Source organism: Haemorhous mexicanus, chromosome 27, assembly GCF_027477595.1.
Source record: "Haemorhous mexicanus isolate bHaeMex1 chromosome 27, bHaeMex1.pri, whole genome shotgun sequence".
Classification (NCBI taxonomy): domain Eukaryota; kingdom Metazoa; phylum Chordata; class Aves; order Passeriformes; family Fringillidae; genus Haemorhous; species Haemorhous mexicanus.
In genome coordinates, this window is record NC_082367.1 from 6,792,221 (window position 1) to 6,813,369 (window position 21,149).

The 21,149-nt window shown below is 52.1% G+C and overlaps 2 protein-coding genes across 6 annotated transcripts in view; both read left to right on the plus strand.

Annotated features, from left to right (window-relative positions):
• Positions 1-956: 956 nt before the first annotated feature.
• Positions 957-7,236, plus strand: SESN2 (sestrin 2). 2 transcript variants are annotated; one of them, XM_059868383.1, is made up of 10 exons: positions 957-1,112; positions 1,735-1,800; positions 2,599-2,793; positions 3,111-3,293; positions 3,551-3,778; positions 4,509-4,659; positions 4,829-4,944; positions 5,282-5,472; positions 5,963-6,107; positions 6,183-7,236. In XM_059868383.1, exons 1-10 carry the CDS (start codon positions 1,035-1,037, stop codon positions 6,267-6,269), a joined length of 1,440 nt encoding a protein of 479 aa, XP_059724366.1. In that variant the 5' UTR covers positions 957-1,034; the 3' UTR covers positions 6,270-7,236. The 2 variants fall into 2 exon arrangements, with proteins under 2 accessions (XP_059724366.1, XP_059724367.1); XM_059868384.1 differs by having other exon boundaries at positions 958-1,112; positions 3,569-3,778.
• Positions 7,237-8,804: 1,568 nt separating this feature from the next.
• PHACTR4 (phosphatase and actin regulator 4) overlaps positions 8,805-21,149 on the plus strand; it is a 50,145-nt gene continuing 37,800 nt past the window's right edge. For 2 of the 4 annotated variants that reach the window (XM_059868548.1, XM_059868549.1), the window contains exon 1: positions 8,851-8,865. The gene's annotated coding sequence lies outside the window, so the exon portion shown is untranslated. Of the gene's footprint in view, positions 8,866-9,087; positions 9,234-21,149 lie in introns of those variants that run through there. The other 2 variants (XM_059868546.1, XM_059868545.1) reach the window with 2 other exon arrangements.

Below are 21,149 nucleotides of genomic sequence, written 5' to 3' on the forward strand. Positions count from 1 at the left end.
GCTCAGCCCGGAGCCAGAGGAGGCTGTTGCCAGGAGAATGCTGAGTTGTTTGTGCAGTGACTCCTGTTTGCTGGACTTGTCTGCGCTGGGCTGTCAGGCAGCACCAGTGCTGTGTCTGAAACAGCCCATGGTTGTGAGGGTGGCCTTTTATCCTTTCTTTTCACCTTTTTTTTTTTCTCCTGTCCCTTTGGAAAAACACCAAACCCAGTAAAAGAGTCAGAGAATCCCAGACTATTTTGGTTGGAAGAGATCTTAAAGCTCATCTCATTCTGTCCCCCTCCGATGAGCACTTTGACCATGCCAGGTTGCTCCAAGCCCTGTCCAGCCTGGCCTTGGACACTGCCAGGGATCCAGGAGCAGCCACAGCTTCTCTGGGCACCCTGAGCCAGGGCCTGCCCACCATAACAGGGAAGGATTCCTTCCCAATATCCCATCTATCCCTCCCTTCTGGCAGGAGGAAGCCATTTCCCCTTATCCTGGCACGTCAGGTCCTTTTCCCAAGTCCTTCTCCATCTCTCCTGGAGCCCCTTTAGGCTCTGGAATAGGCTCTAAGGTTTCCCCGGAGCCTTCTCCAGGCCAAACACCTTCAGCTCTCCCTTTCTCCAGTGCAGAGGGTCTCCAGCCCTCTTTGGAGCATTTTGGCCTCCTCTGGGCTCACTCCATCAGTTCCATGTGCTTGTGATGCCCCTGCCCGGGGCTGGGGCCAGCCGAGCGGCGCAGAGGTGTTCGCCCAGGGGGTTCCCTCTGGCCCCAGGACGTTTCCAGCGCTCCCAGGGTAGGGTCGGGGGAGCGCGGCCGGCTCCGGGTAGACCTGATGGCTGCGTGCTGGCCCCGCCCCGTATTGTCATTGGTCTGATTGCTGCCGGGTGGTCACGCCTGCAAGCTCCCATTGGTCGGGGTGGGCCGGGGGCGTGTCCCCGCCCCGGGCTATGTAAGCGTGGCGGGCGGGGGGTCCCGGGGTCGCTGCGGAGCGCGGGGGCGGCCGGAGGGCGCTGGGGCTGTCCCGGCCTGCCCCACCGCCCAGCCCCGCCGTGATGCTGCTCGCCGGCTCGCCGTGCAGCCCCGCGGGGCTGGAGGAGCACCGGGGCTGCTGGGCCCGGCGGGGCGGCCAGGTAAGGGCTCCCGGGCTGTATCGCCCCGTCCCCGGGCGCACACGGGCGCAGCCCGCACGGGCGTCCCTCGGAGAGGCGCTTGGGTGTGCCCCACAGCCCGCCCCGCCCGGCTGCAGGGAGGAGAGGAGCCGGGACATGTCCAGAAAGCGGCCGGGACAGGAGCAGCCCTTTGGCCGCACACGGGAGCTCCAGCCCTAAGGAGTGTGGGGCAGAAAGGGCCCGAACCCCGTGCTTGGAGCAGGGGCAGCCCTGCGAGTGTGGGGGGAAATCGTGATGTTTAGTGGCATTTTGTGCCCAGCGAGGGGCTAGTGAGACCCGGGAGGAGGCCGTAGGCACAGTGCCGTGGCTGTGCTGCTCCTGATCCCCAGTGCCGTCCTGTTTCTCCCTGCTGTCCCGTGGCGGTCCTGCCCCACTCTCGGGAGCGGTGTCACAGCTGGCTGTCCCGGTGTGTCACACGCGTCCGGCAGCGCAGCAACATCCCAGCCCGGTTTCATCAGACGCAGAGGGTGTGGGGACACGGCCCCGCGGCCCGTGCCGGTGTCTGCCTGAGTCACCCCTTCCGGTGACGCCGACAGGGATGTTCCGTGGCTCCGGTGACTCCCGGCTGTGCCTTCCTTCCTAGGAAAGAGGAATCGAGGCTGCCCGGGAGCTGGCGAGGGGCCCCAGCACCTTCATTCCCTTGGGAGAGGTAAAGCCATGAGGATTGGCTTGGGTGGGGGGGTCTCCTCCCTGCTGGGGTCTCCTTCACCCTTCCCTGCTGTGGGAAGGATTCCTAAAGCCCCGATTCCTAGTGCCTGGTCGGGGTGAGGTGCTGAGGGTGGAGTGGAGAGGGGTCACCCACCCCAAGCGGATCCTTGTGGCATTGTGGGGGGTCGTTCTGGAGATTAGGGGAACAGCTGTATTTCACCCTGCTGTTTGCTTGCCCTTCCTGTGCCTCAGTTTTCCCACTCAGCCAGACACATCTGTGATGCAAAGACCCACATCCTTGCCCTGCCCGACCCCAACATTCTGCCCTGACATCCCCAGGGCAGCTGAGCCCTATCTCAGCACCCACATTCACTCCTCCAGATGTTCCTCCTCAGGCAGAGATAGCACCGTCGTTTCGTCACTGCGCTGGGGGCTGACCCCCAGCTCCTCCCCTGCACTGCAGAGCCCAAACAAACAACCCAGGCCACAGGCTGAGCTGCACGGGCTGTGTGGGTTCTGTCATGGAGACCCCCAAGCCCCCTCTGCCCCCCAGGGCTGGCGGTGGGGACACGGGCAGCGGGGGCCCCCGGCGGTGTCCGTTCCGGAGGCAGGGCGCTTCCAATGGGGTGAGGATCCAGCTTTGGTGCTCTTGGGCTCCTGGTCCTGCCTGTTGGGGGGTCTCCATTTAGGTTGGGCTCCTGGGTCCTGCCTGTTGGGGGGTCTCCATTTAGGTTAGGGTGGGAAGAGGGGGGGCCTATAGCTCGCAGCCCTTCACTTCCCTCCTCTCCTCCTTCTGCAGATCCCGCAGGAAGGCGGGGAGAGCAGCCTGCACCAGCTCCTCGAGGCCTTCGTCCCAGCAGGCAGGGTGGACCATGTCGCCATGGTCATGGGGCTGCACCCCCAGTACCTCCGCAGCTTCTGGAAGACCCAGTGCCTGCTGCTGCGCATGGACGGGCCCCTGCCCTACCACAAGCGCCACTACATCGCCATCATGGTGAGCAGCAGGGCCCTGGGGCTGTGGGGACACAGGGCCTGTGTGGGGTCCCACACAGGAGACATTTGGGACCCCACAGAGGGGCCCCTTTCTGATCTGACATCCCAAACCCCTTTGAGTCTGGTGCCCACCCAGGGTACCACAACACCCTCCCTCCGGACCCCTGGGGATTGGCACCGGCAGTGAGGAGGGAAATCCCCCTGTCTGGAACTCGTATCCCCAGGGAAACCCTCCAGGAGTGGTGTGGGACAAGTGGGCTTGTATCAGAGTGGGGGCCTCCAGGCAGGGCTGGGGCTGACTGCTGGCTCTCCCTGCAGGCAGCAGCCCGGCACCGGTGCTCCTACCTGGTGGGGTTGCACATGGGGGAGTTCCTGCAGGTGGGGGGCAACCCTGCATGGCTGCAGGGGCTGCACTGTGCCCCCCAAAAACTCCGGAACCTCAATGAGATCAACAAGCTGCTGGCACACCGGCCCTGGCTCGTCACCAAGGAGCACATCGAGGTGAGAGCTGATGCTGCCAGCACAGATCCCCCCAAAACACACTGATTGATCCTGGGGGTCACCTCCTGTGTGCACAGCCCCCAGGGTTTAACCCTTTCAGGGCTGGGGGAGGCAGTGGGATGGGAAGGGATGACTTGCCCCTCACAGGTCTATGGGTAAGACTTTTCTTGTATAGCCACTCCTGTATCCCTGCCACTGGCGTGCCCCAGCACTGGGCTGTGGTGGGCATGCAGCTGAGGGCTGGGGGTCTCTCCAAGCCCTGCTGTGTGTCACAGGCTCTGCTGAGGCCGGGGCAGGACAGCTGGTCGCTGGCAGAGCTGGTGCAGGCGCTGGTGCTCCTCACCCACTACCACTCGCTGGCATCCTTTGTCTTCGGCTGCGGCATCAAACCCAAGGAGGAGCAGGACGTGGGGAGCAGCTGCTGGGCGCCCTCACCCCACAGCAACAGCAGCCCTGCCTCTGGGGACAGCATGGGGGGCTCTGGGGTAAGAGGGGCTTTGCCTTGCAGGGGTGTCAGTGTACCCTGGGATGTTTTATGGGGCTGCCCCTGGGAATCACAAACTGGCTTGGATTGGAAGGGACCTTAAAGCCTTGTTCCACCCCCTGCCATGGGCAGGGACACCTTCCACTAGCCCAGGCTGCTCCAAGCCCTGACCAGCCTGGCCCTTAATACTTCCAGGGATGGGGCAGCCACAGCTTCTCTGGGCAAACTCTGCCAGGGCCTCCCCACCATCACAGGGAAGGATTCCTTCCCAATATCCCATCTATCCCTGCCTTCTGGCAGTGTAAGCCATTCCCCTTTGTCCTGTCCCTCCAAGCTCCAATTCCAAGTCTCTCTCAAGTTCTCCTGGAGCCCCTTAAGGCACAGGAAGGGGCTCTAAAGTCTCCCTGAAGCCGTCCCTTATCCAGGCTGAACAGCCCCATCTCTCCCAGTCTTGTCTCCAGAGCAGAGGGGCCCAGCTCTCGGAGAATCTCTGTGGCCTTTATTGGGAACAGCTGATGCTTTAGAGCCATGCAGTACTTCCCACATCCTCCACAGGACTTCCTCCTCCTCCCTTTGGGGGCCTGGGGATGGGCCATGGGAGCTGCTGGAATCTGGGCAGGACCAACCCAGAGGAAGATGCCCAGGGGTTCCCCCAAGTGCCAGCAGATCTGGGGTTGGGGGCCCCTCTGGTCGACCAGGGGCAGGTTTGACCCTGCCCTGTGCTTCCCCAGGGCGCAGATGCCATGCAGGAGGTGGAGGTGCTGATGGAGAGGATGAAGCTGCTGCAGGAAAACCAGCTGGAGGAGGAAGGAGTCACACAGGAGGAGATGGAGACGCGCTTCGAGCTTGAGAAGACAGAGAGTTTGCTGGTCCCTTCCTCAGGTGAGCAGGTGCAGGGGGCAACTGTCTGGGGGCAGGAGGTCCCTGTGGGCCAGGGGAGCCCAAAGAGGGGGAAAGGAACCAGAATCCTGCCTGAGGGAGAGCAGGACCAGCTCCCCAGTGCAGTGCTGACTCCATCTGGGCTCATGGCCACTGCATTGGTGCCTTGTAGATATTTTGGATCCCTCCCTGCAGTCCAACATCCGCTGCTTCCTGGAGGACCCTGAATTTGGATACAAGGACTTCACACGGAGGGGGGAGCAGGCCCCCCCCACTTTCCGTGCACAGGTGGGTGCTCAGCAGTGGCTCAGGTCTGGGGGTGCCTCCTCTTTATGCTGGGGTTGTTCCCAGGATTGTGGACAGTTCAGGTCACCTGTCCTGGATATGCTCCCTCCCATTGGCAGAGCCTGAAACAAGAGGAATAAAGTCCTTGACTCAAGATAAACCAAATTTAGCAAAAAATCCAGACCATCAGTGTGTTACCAACACCCTTCTCATTCCAAATCCAAAACACAGCATTGAAACAGTGACTGAGAAGAAATTAACTCCACCCTTCCTGTAACCAGGACAGAGGGACCCCACTTTTCCCCATCAAACCCCTACCCTAGCATCCTTTCTCTACCAGGATTACACCTGGGAGGACCATGGCTACTCGCTGATCAACCGCCTGTACCCAGACGTGGGGCAGCTCCTGGATGAGAAGTTCCAGGTGGTTTACAACCTGACCTACAACACCATTGCCATGCACTGCGGCGTGGACACCTCCGTGCTGCGCCGAGCCATCTGGAACTACGTCCACTGCGTCTTCGGCATCCGGTGCGTGCCCAAAGCCTGGCTGGGCTTCCTGCTCTGCCCTGGGAAGGGCCAGGAGCAGGTCCAGTGACTTGGTCTGGGTTAACGTGGCTGGGCTTCCTGCTCTGCCCTGGGAAGGGCCAGGAGCAGGTCCAGTGACTTGGTCTGGGTTACAGTGCTGCTTCTACTGCTTCCCTAAGGCAAAGTGGTGCTGGTGGCGGGCTTGGCTGAGGTTCAGAGCAACCCTGGGAAAGGAGAATTTAGTACAAAGTTGCAATAAGGGTTGTGAGGCTCTGGCAGAGTTTGCCCAAAGAGGTGGTGGAATCCTGATCCCTGGAAGTGTCCAAGGCCAGGCTGGACAGGGCTTGGAGCAGCCTGGGACAGTGGGAGGTGTCACTGCCCATGGCAGGGGGTGGCACTGGGTGAGCTGTAAGGTCCCTTCCCACCCAAACCATTCTGGATTCTATGAATGCACAAGGCTTGTGTCTGCAGTAACACATCCTGCTCTCTCCAGCTATGATGACTACGACTACGGGGAGGTGAACCAGCTCCTGGAGCGCAACTTAAAGGTCTACATCAAGACAGTGGCCTGCTACCCAGAGAGGACAACCAAGCAGATCTATGCACAGTTCTGGAGGCACTTCAAGCACTCGGAGAAGGTGCTGCCCGTCCCTCCCCCTGGGGGGTGCTCGGGGTGCTGACCCTGTGCCTGACCCCCTGTGCTCTCCCCACAGGTGCACATCAACCTGCTCCTGCTGGAGGCACGCATGCAGGCGGCTCTGCTCTATGCCCTCAGGGCTGTCACCCGCTACATGACCTGACCTGAGCTGCTCTGCTCTGCTCTGCTCCTGCTCCTGCTCCTGCCCTGGCTGTGCAGGAAAGACCAGGGGCAGCTGGAACCCTGGAAATTCAGCTGGAGTATTGTCTCCCTGCTTCACGGGCTTAGAGCTGTGGAACTAAGGTGGGAGCTTCCCTGCGCTTCCTCCCAGGAGAGGCCAGCCCCCAGGAAGCTGCTGGTGCTGGGAAGACCCCCGAGCTGCCCTGGGCTTGACAGAGCTGCAAGGGCTCTGCTGCTCCATGCCTTTTTGGGGTTGGCCTGAGTGAAGCCAGACTGGGATGTCTGTGGCTGCAGTGCTGGTGTCACACACCCCTGTGATGTGTCCTGGCACCAAGGCTGCCACTGAAGAAGACTGTCCCCCTACCAGAGATGGCCAGAGGATATCGTGGGCTTCATCCCTGCTTTCTGGGTCCTGCTGTGCTGGGAGACATAGCTGCTGGTGGGGGTGCTGCCCAGGCACCCCCTCCCCACCTTTCTGCCTCATGCCCTGCAGTTTGGGGTGTGAAGTGCCTTTAACCTAAGTGCCAGGGCAGGAGCAGGGAAAGGATAGGAATACCTGAGTGTGTTTTACACCTTTTTGCATTGTTGTCCAACCACTGGCACATCTCCACTGCCTCAGCTTCAGGGGCTAAGGTGGGGAGCCGTGCTGGGGCATGAGGCTCCCTCAGCCCCTCTCCTGCTGTGAGGGTGGCAGGGTGGGATGGGCTGGCCATGGCTTCATCCAGATATGCCAGAGCATTCCCAGCAGCACATGAAGCTGCCTCCTGGGGAGCAGGATCCAGGGCCAGCAGCATCGCCACCCTTGGTTTGGCTTTTGAATGATAGCTCCAGTTAAGTTATTTCTTTTTTTTTTTTTTTTTGATGTATTAACTCCTGACTAGGCATGAGAATGCCTCTGTAACTTTGCTATTTAATCTTGTTTGAAAAAAAATAAAATTATTATTTTTTAATTCTTTTTCCTTTTTCACTTTCCCCTTGGTCAGCCCCGGGGCTATTCTGTATGTCAGGTGTAGAGTGCAGGGGTCTTGCTGTTCTGGGAGTACCCAGGAGCAAAGGAAGATGTGGGAGGTCTGAGTACTCCCCACTTGCCTGAGGGGGATGGGTTTGACTGCAGTAAACTCCTTGTGGTGACTGCTTCAGTCTTTCCTGGCTGTAGCACCTTCCTGGGAAGCCAGGATTGAGGCATGAACTCATCCCACTGCGTGTGTCCCAGGGGATGCTCTGACCCTCTGCAGTGGGGCTGGGGGGGCAAAGCAGGACAGCCTGAGCCCACGGTGTGGAGCCCAGCACTTATCAGGGCTTGGGCAGGACCCCCTGGGAGCTGCTGATAAGATCCCTGGGGCGGGGCCAGATCTGCAGGGGAGGAGGAGGCAGATCCTGGCCCTGCTGCCCCTCTGAGCACTGGAGGGCACAGGGGCTGGGAGGGAAGCCTGGTGAGAGTTTGCTGGGGATGTGCGGGGCAGCCTCTCCATTTTGGGGGAAAGAGGATTGAGGACAGATTTTTTGGGAAGCTGAGGCAGGAGGACAGGGCTCCCTGGGCTTTGCTGGTTGTGCAGAGTTCCTGGTGGAGATAAGAGCAGAGCCCCCACAAAGTGCTGTTCTTTCAGGGTGTCACCCTGTAGCACTGGGGGGACCTGGGGGGCTTGGGGAGCTGAGCCAGCGCTTGGGTCTCCTTTAGCTCACACCCTGGGTCACTGCATCACTTCAGCCCCCTTTGTTTTTTCAGTTGGTCACAATTATAAACCAATAAATTCCTCGTCTGGTGCATAACTAAAGCCTGCAATTTGTGTACATATCTATAATTTATCCACAGCTTTCACTGTTCTCTTGCAGGGCAGGTGTGTTAATAATCTCCCTACCTGTAACTGATAGTTATGATCCAAATAAATGCTATTTTTTTCCTCACTACAATTGCCCTCAATTTAAAAACATAATGTGTTAGTGGTGTTTAACACACATCGAAGCAACATGAAATAAGAGTAGTGGTAATAATAATAATAATAATAATAACTATTATTAATTTTCTGTGCTGAAGAAAATTTTACGACTGAGGGACCCCACGGTGCTTTGCAAAGGCGGCATCCCTGGGGCTGAGCTGCCCTTGCTGTGCAGGGTTCACGTTGGGCTGGAGATGAGAAACACCTGAGTGTGGGTAGCTCATTCCCGACAGGTGCACGCAGACACCTGGATCCGCTGCATGGGCTGAGATGGATAATCACAGAGCCCATCTCGAAACCCAAAGCCTCACCCCACATTCCCAGCAACCTCCACCCAAAGCCCCAAACCCCACCCACGCCCTGAACCCAAAATCTCATGCTCCCACCCCAAACCCCCATCACCAGTCACTCCCTGGCTTTAGAGCCTCCCTCCCAACTCTCCCAGCACCTCATCATCCCCCTGACCCCAAAGCCCCGCTCCGAACGCCCCCAACCCCAAATCCCCGCGCGTCCCTCCCGCTCCGGGGGCGTGTCCTCCCGCCCTAGGCGTGTCCGCGCCCTCCACACTACATTTCCCGGCATGCCCCGCGCGCGACTTCCGGCGGCGCGTCCCGGCAGCGGCGGCGGCGGCGGCAGCGGCAGGTGAGGGCGGGCGGGGGCCCGGGAGAGCCGGCACGGCTGGGGAGCCCCGGCCCGGAGAACCGCGGCTCGGCCCTGCCCGGCCCTGCCCGGGGGCGGCGCTGCGGGCCGGGGGCGCTCACGGAGGGGAAGCGGGGCGCCCCGGGGATGCCGCGGAAGGGCCGGGGCGCTGCGGGCACCGCGCCGGGGGCGTCCGGGTAGCGGCTCCAGGGACTCGGCTCGCGGGTCAAACGCAGCCGCTTGCTGGCTCTGAAGGCAAGAAGCGGAGTTCGCTGCTGTCCTCCGAAGGGCGATTCGGGAACCCTGGGCGGCTGGGGCTGGCACTCCGGTAAAACCCGGGCTTGGTCCCTGCTGCCCTCCCGTGCCCTGCCGTGAGTGTTTCCAGCTTCCCCAAAGTTCCCTCTGAGGCGGCCCCGTTGGTATTTCTTTGTTTGATCTCTCCTGCCTTCATGTTGACTGAAATTTGAAACGTCCCCGTTGTGCTTTCTGGCTTAATTGTTCCTTCCCTCTGTTTGCACGCAGATGAATTATTTACCTCTGTGCCTTGCATTGGGTTGTGTTTGTCCAGGTGGAGGTAGGCGAGGGCTCGGTGCCCTTCTCTGGCACTGAAATGCTGCAAAAAAAGTAAATGAAGTGAGACGGTGCTCAGCTGAGGCTGAAATAAACTATAAAGCTCCTTAAGCATTAGGATGTTTAAATGCTGCTTCTGCAAGCCTAGAAAGAGAAGTGGGAGTCAAGGAATCCCAGAATGACTTGAGTTTGAAGTGACCTTAAAGCTGCTCCCATATCTCCCTCTGCCATGGCAGGGACACCTCCCACTGTCCCTGGCTGCTCCAAGCCCTGTCCAGCCTGGCCTTAGGCACAGCCAGGGCTCCAGGGGCAGCCACAGCCTCCCTGAGTACTCTCTGCCAGGGCCTCACCACCCTCACAGGGAAGGATTCCTTCCCAATATTCATCTAAATCTCCTTGTTGAGTTTAAAACTGTTACAATTCTCCTATCACTTTCTGCCTGTATAAAAAGTCACTCTCCTTCTGGTTAGAATCTCCTTCAAGTATTGGAAGGGTGTAATGAGATTTCCCAGGAGCCTTCTCCTTGCAATTGCTTCTTTATTGCTTAAAGAAAGCTGGAATTGTACAGGAGTGAGTACTAAAGTTGAAGTTTTGTGATGCTCCTGTTTTTTAAAAGCAAGTCCTGTGCAGCAGCAGGGAAGGGGATAGATGAAGTTTCCACAGCCCACTCTTGGTGGGTAAAGGATGTTCAGCTGAGTTAGTTTGATTGCTGCAGAAGATGCAAGGGAGTGTAACTGGATTCCTCTCCCTGCTGCAATTTCCTCAGGAGTGCCTGGTGCTCTTCAGGCAGACCTTTTAAATTAATCCAAACTGCTTTTAAGAGTCGACAGCACCTAAAATCGGCAACTTACATGGTTTAAATTCCTTTTTGTGAAGGAAAGGGCGAAACAGAGCCAAAATGAGGCCGATTGTGAGGGATGGGGCTGTCACAGTTACACCAACTGAAGCTGAATATCTGGACAGTGATGGTAACAAAACCCCTTTCTCATTCAGGGTAGTTTAAACCTGTTCTTGCCAACAGTGCTGGGTGCTTTCAAACGTGCCAGTGTATCCCTTCCCAGGCAATACTCCTGTTATCTGATAATGCATCAGAGTGTTTTTGCAAGGAGCATTTTCTGTCTGGTTTGCCCAAGGACTGAGCTGTGTCTGAGGCACGGAGCATACTCACTTCCTGGGAGATGGGGTGGGAGTCCCGTTGGGAGCATGGGGCAGTGCCACAAACAAGGGGAATGTGATTGCATCCTTGTTTTCGTGCTGCTGGATCAGTGATTATTCGGCATTCTACTTCATTCGGTCACTGGTTAATTTAATTTCCAGTTCAATTTGATAACAGTTTTGAGAGCCAAATCATTTCTATTTAAACAAATGGCTTCTATTTTGATCAAATTTCATTGTGTTTGGCATGTGTTGGAGCATTCTATGTATTAAAAATTGCTGAGACTCTGGTTCCTGCAGGTTTATTAGCTGCTGATGAATATTTAGTTACAAGCTGTACAAAACCTGTGGCGGGGGGGGGGCGCTTAAAACAGAACTGGGTTTTTCTGGCTGGTCTCAGTGATACTATGAGTGAAGAAAGCTGCAAATATCCTTGGGATCATTTGGATTACCTCAAAATATGTCATTTTTCAGGCAAAACTAGAACTTTGGGCTGCAGGGAAGCTGGTAGGGCTGTTGGGGGCAAAGATATCATCTTCCTCCTGCATCCATTAAGGTGGGAGTGGAGATGCTCCAGGTCATTCACAATCAGTTCCCTAATTCACTTTTGCAGTGATTTTCTGCATACAAATGCCATGTGGATTTATTTTTCTGAGTGTGAGAATGCTTTTATTTTTTGCTGGCATTTTGGAGCCTGTGGAAAACTAATGGATGTGCAACTGTAGCAGCGTTGGGCCTGGGCTTTGTGTCGAGGGGAAAAAAGCCCTTTCAGAGATCTATTTTTATCAGTTAATTAGTCGCTGTTGCTGACGTGTCAGTGCTGTGGTGATAACTATTCCCAGTTCTTCCCTGCTCAGTGGGGTCATGGTTAGGCAAGGAATGCAGCAGCCAGCATGGCTGCTCATCCCCATGGCTGAGTTTAACTCCTTCCAAACTGTTCCCCTGAATCCAAGGGCAGATTCCGTGGGAGGAGCTGGCATGCAGCTGGGCAGAAGTTTGTCAATCTTCAGCAGAGGTGCTTTCTCACTGGTGACTGCCCTTCATTTTCCCTCTGCCCAGAGGATTTACTGTGTCTTGGTAGGAGCTGAGGTGTGGAGGTTGTGATTTGCCTGTGGCTGGGTGACAGGCCTGGAACCAGAGGTAAAAGGCTGCAGCTTTCCCAATTCTTGCTCTTATCTGCTGATTTTGAATGACTCAGGACGGTCTGTCTGGGTTGGAACGTGACCAGGCAGAACATCCAGTGATTGCACATTGGTATTTTGCTTCTTGTAGATGAGGAGTTGCTGTTTTCCTGATTTCATATTGATGAAGCCCTTAATCTGAAAATTCTTGTGTTGTTCATTCTATTGCTTGTGGTGTCACTTGTTTTTGATCCTCAGCTGTGCTGAGATAGGGAAGTGAGAGGCAGCTTTGGTCTCAGCTATACCCTGCTTGTCACTGCCTGAAGTTCTTTGTTTATTGGTGACTGCTCTTTCTGCTGAGGATGGGATGGGGGAGGGAGGACTAATTACCTCCAGAGAGAGGCTTTAAATGCTATTAGCCAAAAGAGCAGACTTCATCTCCTAACTTGAATGAGTTGAGAGAAATAACACAAAGAACTAGTGGCGAAGATATGAAAATTGAGAGCAGTCCAAATGGCTTCTCTCTGCTGAACCCTGGAAATAGATTTATTATTTCTTTTCCCTGAGCCTTTGGCTGGTAGCAGCTTTGGAGGAGTGAGGGAAGGGGTAAACAGATTGTTAACTTTACTCTTTAGTGGTTGTGCTTTTTGCATACTGATTTCAAAGCACAGCTAGGAATCGCTCACCTACCAGCTTAGTGCAGTGAGATGGGCAATTCATTATCAAGGACTAATTAACTGCAGCTGCTGAGTGTCATGAGGCAAAACAAGGTGCATACTGATGAGGTCAATTTGTGCAAGCCTGGCACTTCTGTGCAGTCGGTGCCTTTTGAAACACTTTTGGGAAAGATCATTGGACTTCGGTAAAGTTTACTGCTGTTAGAGGTTTGAACCTTTTCACTGTCAGCTCCAGAAAGCTGCTACTAAAAGCAGGAATCTCTTGGCTGCCAGTACCTAAAGGTTTTCCTTTAGTTAAACAAGCCCCAAAAGTTAACCCCATAATTAAGATGTATTGCCACAGACTCAGTTGTCTAAAATACCTCAAGATTAATCCCCACCACTGATTTAAACTGTAGGCTGCCCCATATGGGCTTCCTTCATCACCTCACACTTGTCTGTGGGACGGGTGAACCTCTCTTAATGTGCTTTTCTCTCCCTTAGCTTTTAAGGGTGTAATCAGGAAAAGTTTGGCCCAAATCGTACAGGAAAGCCTCGATTTGTAAACTTGGATCAAAGTTTGGGAGGCACTGACTTGTTTGGTGTCTGCACAGTGTTTAGTGGTGGGCCACGCTCAGACCTCTTGCTGTGTAAACACTGTGTTGCAGAGAGTGACTTAGCAAAAAAAGAGATTATTGCTGGATGTGGCCTTGAGGTTGGGATCACAAGCTGTGTCTCAGGCTGCCCTCATGGAGGGGAAGCTTCCAGAGGTGTTTGTGGATGGGGGATAAAGCCAAAGGTTGTTGTCTTCGGAGTATTTGAACTTTGAACAAAGCATGTCACTGTGCCAGTTTTCAGGGGACTTCGGCTGTAGTCACATGCCTTTGAAGGTTGTGTTCTCTTGACTAATCCTTCTGTCCTACTCAAAATCACATCTGGGATGTCTGTCACCCGCTGAGCTCGCTGCTGTAGGCTGGGGGCTTGGCCGTTCTCACTGTGCCTGCTGGAAGGGGGCTTTGGGCACTGCTGTTCCTGTGCTGGCCAGAGCTCCCCTGCAGATGCACAGAAGTGCTGCTGGTGGGGTGGTATCCATTTCTCTCCTTTCCAGAGCTGTCTAAAAGTTTTTGCTGGTTTGCTGCAGTGCCAAGATCCACAGGAAGCAGTTTTGCAGGTACAGCTAACACCCACCAGCCTTTGGATCCCAGTGCAGGGGAGACTTAAGTGGGTTTCAGCAGGGATGGAGGCAGGCTCAGGAGGATTTGAGCTGGTCTTTGCTGGCTGCCTCAGGTTCTGTGGGAATGCATTTTTAAAGCTGCTCTGCTGCAATGCTGATAGTGGAAATCTGGATGGATCTACAGAATATCTGCTCCGTGTTCCTGGATGGATGACCTTGTGCTGATGAGGTTATCTTTATCAGCTGGGACTAAGAAGGAGGAGGAGGATAATTACTGAAATGGTGATGTCAGATTTGTGCTAGTAAATTTTGGCTTTTATTTTTGGCAATATGAAGTTTAGTGTCTGTTGCAAACCAGGTGAAAGAGGAGAAGCAGGAGAAGAGCTGTTACAGAATCCTGGAATCTGCTGAGTTGGAAGGGAACCCATCAGGGTCATGGAGTCCAGCTCCTGCTAGATTTGTTTCCTTGTAAAGCGTGTTTGTGTGATGCCAGACGAGAACAAATAATTGTGGGATGAAGGATTGTTGTGAGGCTGCTGGAGCCCCAAAATCAATGTGACACTAGTGATTACACTAACCAGTATTATTCCACATCTGCTTCTAGCCTCCAAACGAAGCCTTCAATCTGTATTTTAATGACTGTGTTCTCTCTGCTTATCAACTGTGAGTCCAGGGAAAATAAGGATGCTCGGGTGGACAGGAGGCTTGATTTAGCTCCCAGCTATGTTGCTGTTGTGGTGTTTGATGTCAGGCAAGTCACTTTTTCCTTGTTTCATCCTCTCCAAAATTACCTGTGGTTAGTGAGGATGTCATCCTCCTGTTTATAGCTAGAGGGACAAATTAATTCATCTCAGCCTTAAGGGCCATAATTAGCAGCCAGGTTCTACTGGTCTAGTCCCATCCTGCTCAGTGTCATATGGTGTGTAGGTGGGTCCTTTAGTAAATAGAGTATGAATAACAGGAGGAAGTGTTTGGGTATGTTGGGTAAGTCCAGCACCAGCTGTGTTCAAGGAATTGTTTCTTGATTTTCACCTTCTCCTGTATTTTGTGAATGTGTAATTTGAAGTTTTAACTCTGCAATGTTTTTATTTAAATTCTTTTTCATGTTTCACACTGGGCTTTCCTGTCTGTGGATCTTGCTTTTTGTATTAAGTTCTTTTGCGAGGGCGGATTTTTGAGAGCTTTTTCAGTGAAATAGGAAAAAAAAAGTTTGCCTTGATTCTGCTTCTCTTGGGAAGCGGGATTTATAAAGCTGCTGGGCTATATGTCAGCATGGAAAGGGAGGTGGGGGAAAAACTACCAGAAATCCATTTCTCCGTTACTATGGAATTGTATAGGTGATACTCTTGCATGGAGAGCAGCAGTCCTTGCATAAGCACTGGATATATTAACATTTCTAACTAGTAAATTTATGGATAATCTCTTCTTTTGGAGGATTTATTTAGATTTGAGAGCATTAGCCTCTGGGAAAATTAAACCTCTTTTAAATCCACTTTGTTCAGAGACTAGACCGAGGAAGTGCTGGTAAGCCCTGCCATCTTCCTCCCGCGTTTCTGTGGGCTTGATTGGAAGTGCAGTGCAGGGACACAGCTGGTCCAGAGGCAGCAGGGCTTTGGTTTTAGCTGCTTTATCCAGTTGTGGCAAAATGGATTTGGAGCCTGTTTGCTGTTCCTGTTTCCATGGGCTTGATTGGAAGTGCAGTGCAGGGACACAGCTGGTCCAGAGGCAGCAGGGCTTTGGTTTTAGCTGCTTTATCCAGTTGTGGCAAAATGGATTTGGAGCCTGTTTGCTGTTCCTGTAAGGGGCATGTGCAGCTTTAAGCACTGCCAAAACCAAGAGAGCCCCTAAAACAACCAGCCCCAAAGGTAAGAAAGATGAAATGTTTGTGGGAGCTGAAATGTCTGGATAAAGCTGTTTTTCTGCATGATGTCACAGTTCTGGGGGGCCGGTGGTGACTGAACTGTCAGTGTCCTGGGTGCTGCTGTGCCTGCCGAGGCATACCTTCGTTTCAGGAGGCTGATTCATGGCTCTGTGTATTTAATCATAGTTTCTATAGCAGTGAAATCTTTCACAAGCAGGTGGAGTTTGCTCTTGGTCCATTGCGGGTTCGCATGAATGTCATCGCCAATTCATTCCTGTGTTCTTGCTGAGCAGAGTCATTTCAGAGGGGATAACATTGAAGGCTGTTCTGTGTTTCTGGTGCATGTAATGAGTACTGAAACCGCTCTTTCATTTTAATAGTATTACTATTTTTAATATTATGTCATGAGCATTGCTTTGTCCTATCATGTGTGGCTGCACTGCTGAGTAAATGCAGAGTAGGATTCCTTATGCTGATGTGAATGTTTATCTTACTACCTTTTGATTATCATTTAAGATAATTGAACCTGTGATTGTAGACTATGTTCTCCACAAATGCATCCCTCAGGGTTTGATATTACCTGTTGGCTCATAATATGACTGTAGTTTGGTCCTGTTGTACTGAAAGCTCAAATTCTTTAATTCTTCGGTATTTCCAGGATGGCTTTGGTGCAGGAAGCAGTTTTCATTCTTAATGCCAGCAGCAAGTGGTTCAATTTGCATCCTCAAGATAATGTGGGTAGTAGTTTTGTGTGGATTTAGAGCCACATGTTGCCTTGCTCTGGTGTCCTACAAAATATGTTGTGTTCTTGAACTTGGAGCAGAACGTTGATCTGGAGAAGGGCACTGTTGGTCCCTCAGTGGGATGAGAGTTCTCTGGGATGGCTGACAGTGCTGCTGATAAGTTTGGCTTCAACAAAACCTCATTTGGAGCTGGTGTTGAGGTTGCTTTTGGGGAAGTGTGACAGTTTAACATTTGCCTGCATTGATTGTACCCTCTTCATCCTTGCTCTCTTTTGAGCGTGAGCACTTTAAAAGCAAATAAAGCTTCCTCATCAAAAATTACAGTTCTGATGTGGCATGTCACTTGCTTGTGACAACTATTTCAGTTGAAACAGGAATGTGGTGGGAATGGATTTGTATCCCCATCAAACAGGAGGGGAACGTATCCTCTGCCAAGAGTCTGTCGGAGGTGTTGGCTGGAAATTGTTGTGTTGAACTTGCCGTGTGTGGGGATCAGCAGCAGCAGGCTGACTTTTGCCCAAGTGAATGTATGGGGTTAACCTGCTGTTCAAAATGCAGCACTAAAGCATTTGGGAGTGCAGTGCACGGGGAGCTGGGGTGGTGGATGCCGGCACTGCTCAGCTCTGGGGCTGCAATTCCTGTCTCTCCTTCATAGTGAAGAGCTCCTGTTTTATTGTGGGTGGTGTCTCTTGGAGTTGGAAATCAGAGAGGCTTTGCCTATTAGGCACGCTGTGTGCAGGTGAAGTGGAGGTCCTGGTTTATTTGCCATTTCTGTTAGTGTTGAAGGCAGGAACACTTTGTTCCCTGCTTTTGATTGTAGCAGTTTGGAGTGCGAGATCTTCCAAGCTTGGTTTTGTGAAGCTTTCTCACAGTTGCAGGCTTAATTCTGGAATTTAGTGTCCCTACAAGCTCAGTCTTCAAAAGGAATTCATTTTTGGGAGGCTGTGTTTGTGCTGGCTGATAGGAACCAAACTCAGCTACCTGTAATCACTGTCTAGGTTTGAAGTAGCCATTGCGGGTGAAATGTTTGCTACCTTGCAACAGAGAGCTTGTCAAATAGTCTCATTTAGTGCACCCAGATTTTTAACAGATGGGACAGATTTCTGTGAGCCTGGGCAACCACTACAATTGCTTTGCAAGGTGAGACATTTCTGTTTTGATGGGTGGGAGAATTAATAATGCTGTGTGATTCATTGCAGTGATGTGTCTAGTTTTGGATCAGATTTGGATTTTTTGTAAAGGATATTAGCGTTTGTCTTCAAAGAAAGCTAAGTTGAAAGGCAGAAGATGACAGAAGCAGTTCCTGAGCTGTTCTGATAGGATGAATGAATCTTGTGGCTAGAGATCCCTGTACACTTGAGGGGACTGGGTGAATTGGTCTTGGACAACGTGATCACTGTGCTCAGAAACTCTTCCCCTTGTGCTTGGGGTGCCAAGAGGGAGAGAGTGGCACCAGGGCAGTGCAGTGTGGATAGGAGGGCTGTGGGACACCAGCTCTGCCCTAAGGAATCTGTCCTGTGAGTAGCCAGGTCCTAATGGAAGCGTTCTGCAGATGGCTGGACTTGCTGAACAGCACAGGAGCCACAAGCCCGGGAGCAGGGAAGGAGATGTCAGTGTCTGGTGCTGTTGGAGCTCGGTGTGCACTGCAGGAACAGCCTCTCTGCTGATTTTGTCTTGGCAAAGGCAGCAGTGTCTGAGTGAGTATTCAGCAGTCTCTGGTAGCCAGGCTCCATTTGCCTAGCCCTGTTCCTGCTTCGAATCCAAGGCCACCCTAAATGCCACCACACTTGAGGGATTACAGGGCAGGTCCAGCAGGAGTGAGCAAGGCAGAATTCAGGCTCCATTTTAGTGTTTTATTGCCTGCTCTTGGGGCTATCACTTCCTTTGCAAAGGGGTTATTTACTTCCTGCAGAATCGCCCTGGACAGAAGTGGGGTGTGCAAGAAAGTGAAAATCTCTGGTGATGACTGAGCAGTTCCATGTTAAATTTAATCATCTGGGGACATGTAGGACAGGTGATGCATTAGTCAGATCTCAGGATGTGATCTGCCAGTGGAGGGATGTGGTCCCCAAAAGCCAGAGAGTGCCTGTGTGTTTTAGCAGATTGCAATTGAAGTGTGCTAGGAGTGAGTCTGAACTGTTTTTGTGGCTGGAGAATTTCTGGTTTATGTCATGATCCCTTAACAAAACAGCTCTGATGGAGGCAGCCTCTGCCATCAGGCTTTGTGTCTCAGCTGGACAAAGGCTGTGCTGGAAGCAGAGCGGGTGTCTGTGCCTGGTGTGTCCATCTGTGCTGGCTGGGAGAGAGCTGGAATTTGGAAATGCTTTTAACTGTGTGCGGGGAGCAGGTGGCTTTTCATCCCAATGAATTGTTTATTCTAGTATAGATTGGAGCAGGGTTTTGTTGCCGCCCATTGTTCCAAGAAAGTGGGAGGAATGAGGGGTAGAAAGCGTGGAACTGGTTAAACTGGAATTCCTGGGTAGTGCCTGCCCTTGAGTTATGATCAGCGAGGTCCTGCTTATTTCAAAACCTAGGTCTGACAAATCATGCTGCTTTGGGATCAGTTGGTGCTTTAGGTTTTTGCTTCTAGGTGTACTGGAGGAGTTTGAGAATAGTTTTGTAGCAGAGAACTCAAATAATCTTGTAAATATGAATAAACAATCTTGGTTTGTCACAGATGCTCTGAGATTATGCAGGATAGGTGATCATACAGCGTGGGAAGATAAGGGTGGCACCTTCCCTGTGGTGTTTGCAGTGGGACAAGGGACAGGAGTGGGCAGGACCTGTGATTCTGTCGTGTTTTCAAGGCTGTTTGGTGCTGGGAAGCCTGACTTGATGTCTCCCCAGCCCAGCCCTACCCCTTGGCTGTGAAGACCAATACTGCAGCCCTGTGTGGGGCTGCAGCTGTGTAAACTTCCAAAAGTGCTGTGGCTGCCGAGCAGCTCCTGTGTATTTGCTCCCTTCCCTTATTCTCCAGCAACTGCTTGTGGCCCATGTGCCAAACTGAGGAACTGGACTGCATTCCAGCCAGCTGCTTCTGCACCAGGCTGGTTTTGGCTGGGGTCAGCTGCTCTGTGAGATCTCTGGTTCCTGTACAGGGAAGGGCTGGGACCTCCTGGATGTACCTGGAGTGCTCCTAAGGCATGTCTTGTGGAGCATCTTCTGCTTGTGAACCAGGGATCCTCATGCTGGGTTTGCAGAGCCAGGTCCAGCACCCTCCCTGTTAATACAGCCCATCCCACAGCATTTCCTCAGCTCCTGTGCCTCGAGAATGTTGAGATGTTGATGTTGTCTCTAATTTTAAGGTCCTCTCTGCTCCTTGGTGTTATAATGATTCCCTTGATTTAATTTGCACAGCTGGAGAAGAGCATTTTTTCCTGGTTGCCTTCCAGGCCCAGGTCAGCTAGACTGCCTGCAGGGCACGAGAAGAGATTTGTCGCTTCAGTTGGGTGTTTTTTCAACCATTGTTACTGTGGAAGGTCCTTTTGTGGCTGGAAAGAAGCCCTGATAGTTTTGTTGAGCTCTTAATGCAGCTAAATGTGTTGGCTGGAAAATGTCATTTCTAATGGAAAGTTAGAGTGGTGATGAGAGAAGAGAGCTGAAACATTCCTGTTCCTGGGGGGGTTCCAGGAGATTACTGTCTTTAAGATTATCCCACTTAAGATTTAAATAAAGATTATTTGGAGGAGTATATCAGACCAAAACCTAAAATATGAGTGACCGTGTGCTGAGCAGCATAGTCTAGTGCAAGATGTCTCTGCCTATGGCAGGAAGGCTGGAATTAGATGATCCTTAAAGGCCCTTCCAACTCAAACCATTCCACGGTTGTGTCCCTGCTTGAAAGCATTTGTAAGAGCACTAGGAAAGGCACAACTTCCACCGGAGATCGAAACCAGCTTCGGCCCAGTAGGTCAGATGGCTGCACTAAGCACCATCGCCAGTGTTGCTGCTTCATAAACTTTGTGCACAACCATGACAACTACAAAAGGGTGAGGGTTTTTTTTGTTTTTAAGAAAATGTTCTCATTCAGAAGCTTTATGAGCTTATTTTCACAATGGGACGCCTGACTGCCTAACTTATGTTATAAAGACTTTGCCAGATCAGTAGTTGGAATTAATTTCTCTATTGTCCTAGTTAAAGCTTGGGCACCTTTTTATTAAAGCTGGAGCTTTGCAAGAAAATAATTGTCTGAGGAGGAATTCTTCAAGGAAATTTGATATTTTAATCAGAAATAATTAGAAATTATGCTAGTGAGTCTATGAAAGAAAAAAATAAGGCTACAACTGAATTTCAAACTACCTGAACTGCTTGGCAAGATCTGCTTCAAAAGATGAAATGTAATGCTGCTATAGATTCAGTGATGTAATTCCAGAGTGTCGATTCAGAAAGGGCTTTAATTTTAAACAGGTGAGCTGTTCCCAGTTAGAAAGCGTTGACTCTGTGAGTTGACAATGACACCTACACAGCATGGGTTTCCTGCATCTTGTATTTTTTCAAGTGGGAGCGTTGCATTGCCTTTGTGGAATTTGCTCAGAGATGCCTGGTTTATGTGCTGGAACGTGCAGCAGGGAAGGCATGGAGTTTGATCTGATTGCACAAACCCTGTGGGCTGTTTATCCTAGGAGGCACTTGGGTGCTTTGGGAAAGACCCTTATGGCAGGATTGCAAATTCAGCTCTGCTGCTGCAGGATTTTTGGGAGTTCAGGTGAGCTTTCTAACAAATTAATTTTAGTGCTTTGATGGTGGTTAAGCTCATTCCTCTCACTTTTTAAATAGAGGCAAAAAGAAACACTTTTCAAATGGGCTTTGCAGTGGCTGAGAGTAGAAAGTGGCCTCGTTCTGGGGAGGAAATGGTGGTTGCAAAAGAAATTGTCTATCGAGTCATAATTACAGGGGCATGACCACAGCACCGAGTGAGTACTCAGCTGCTAAGTTTTATTCAAAGTTTGATGAAAATGGAAACCACAAAATGAAGGCAGAGGTGGTTTGAATTTTACCCAAGAAGCC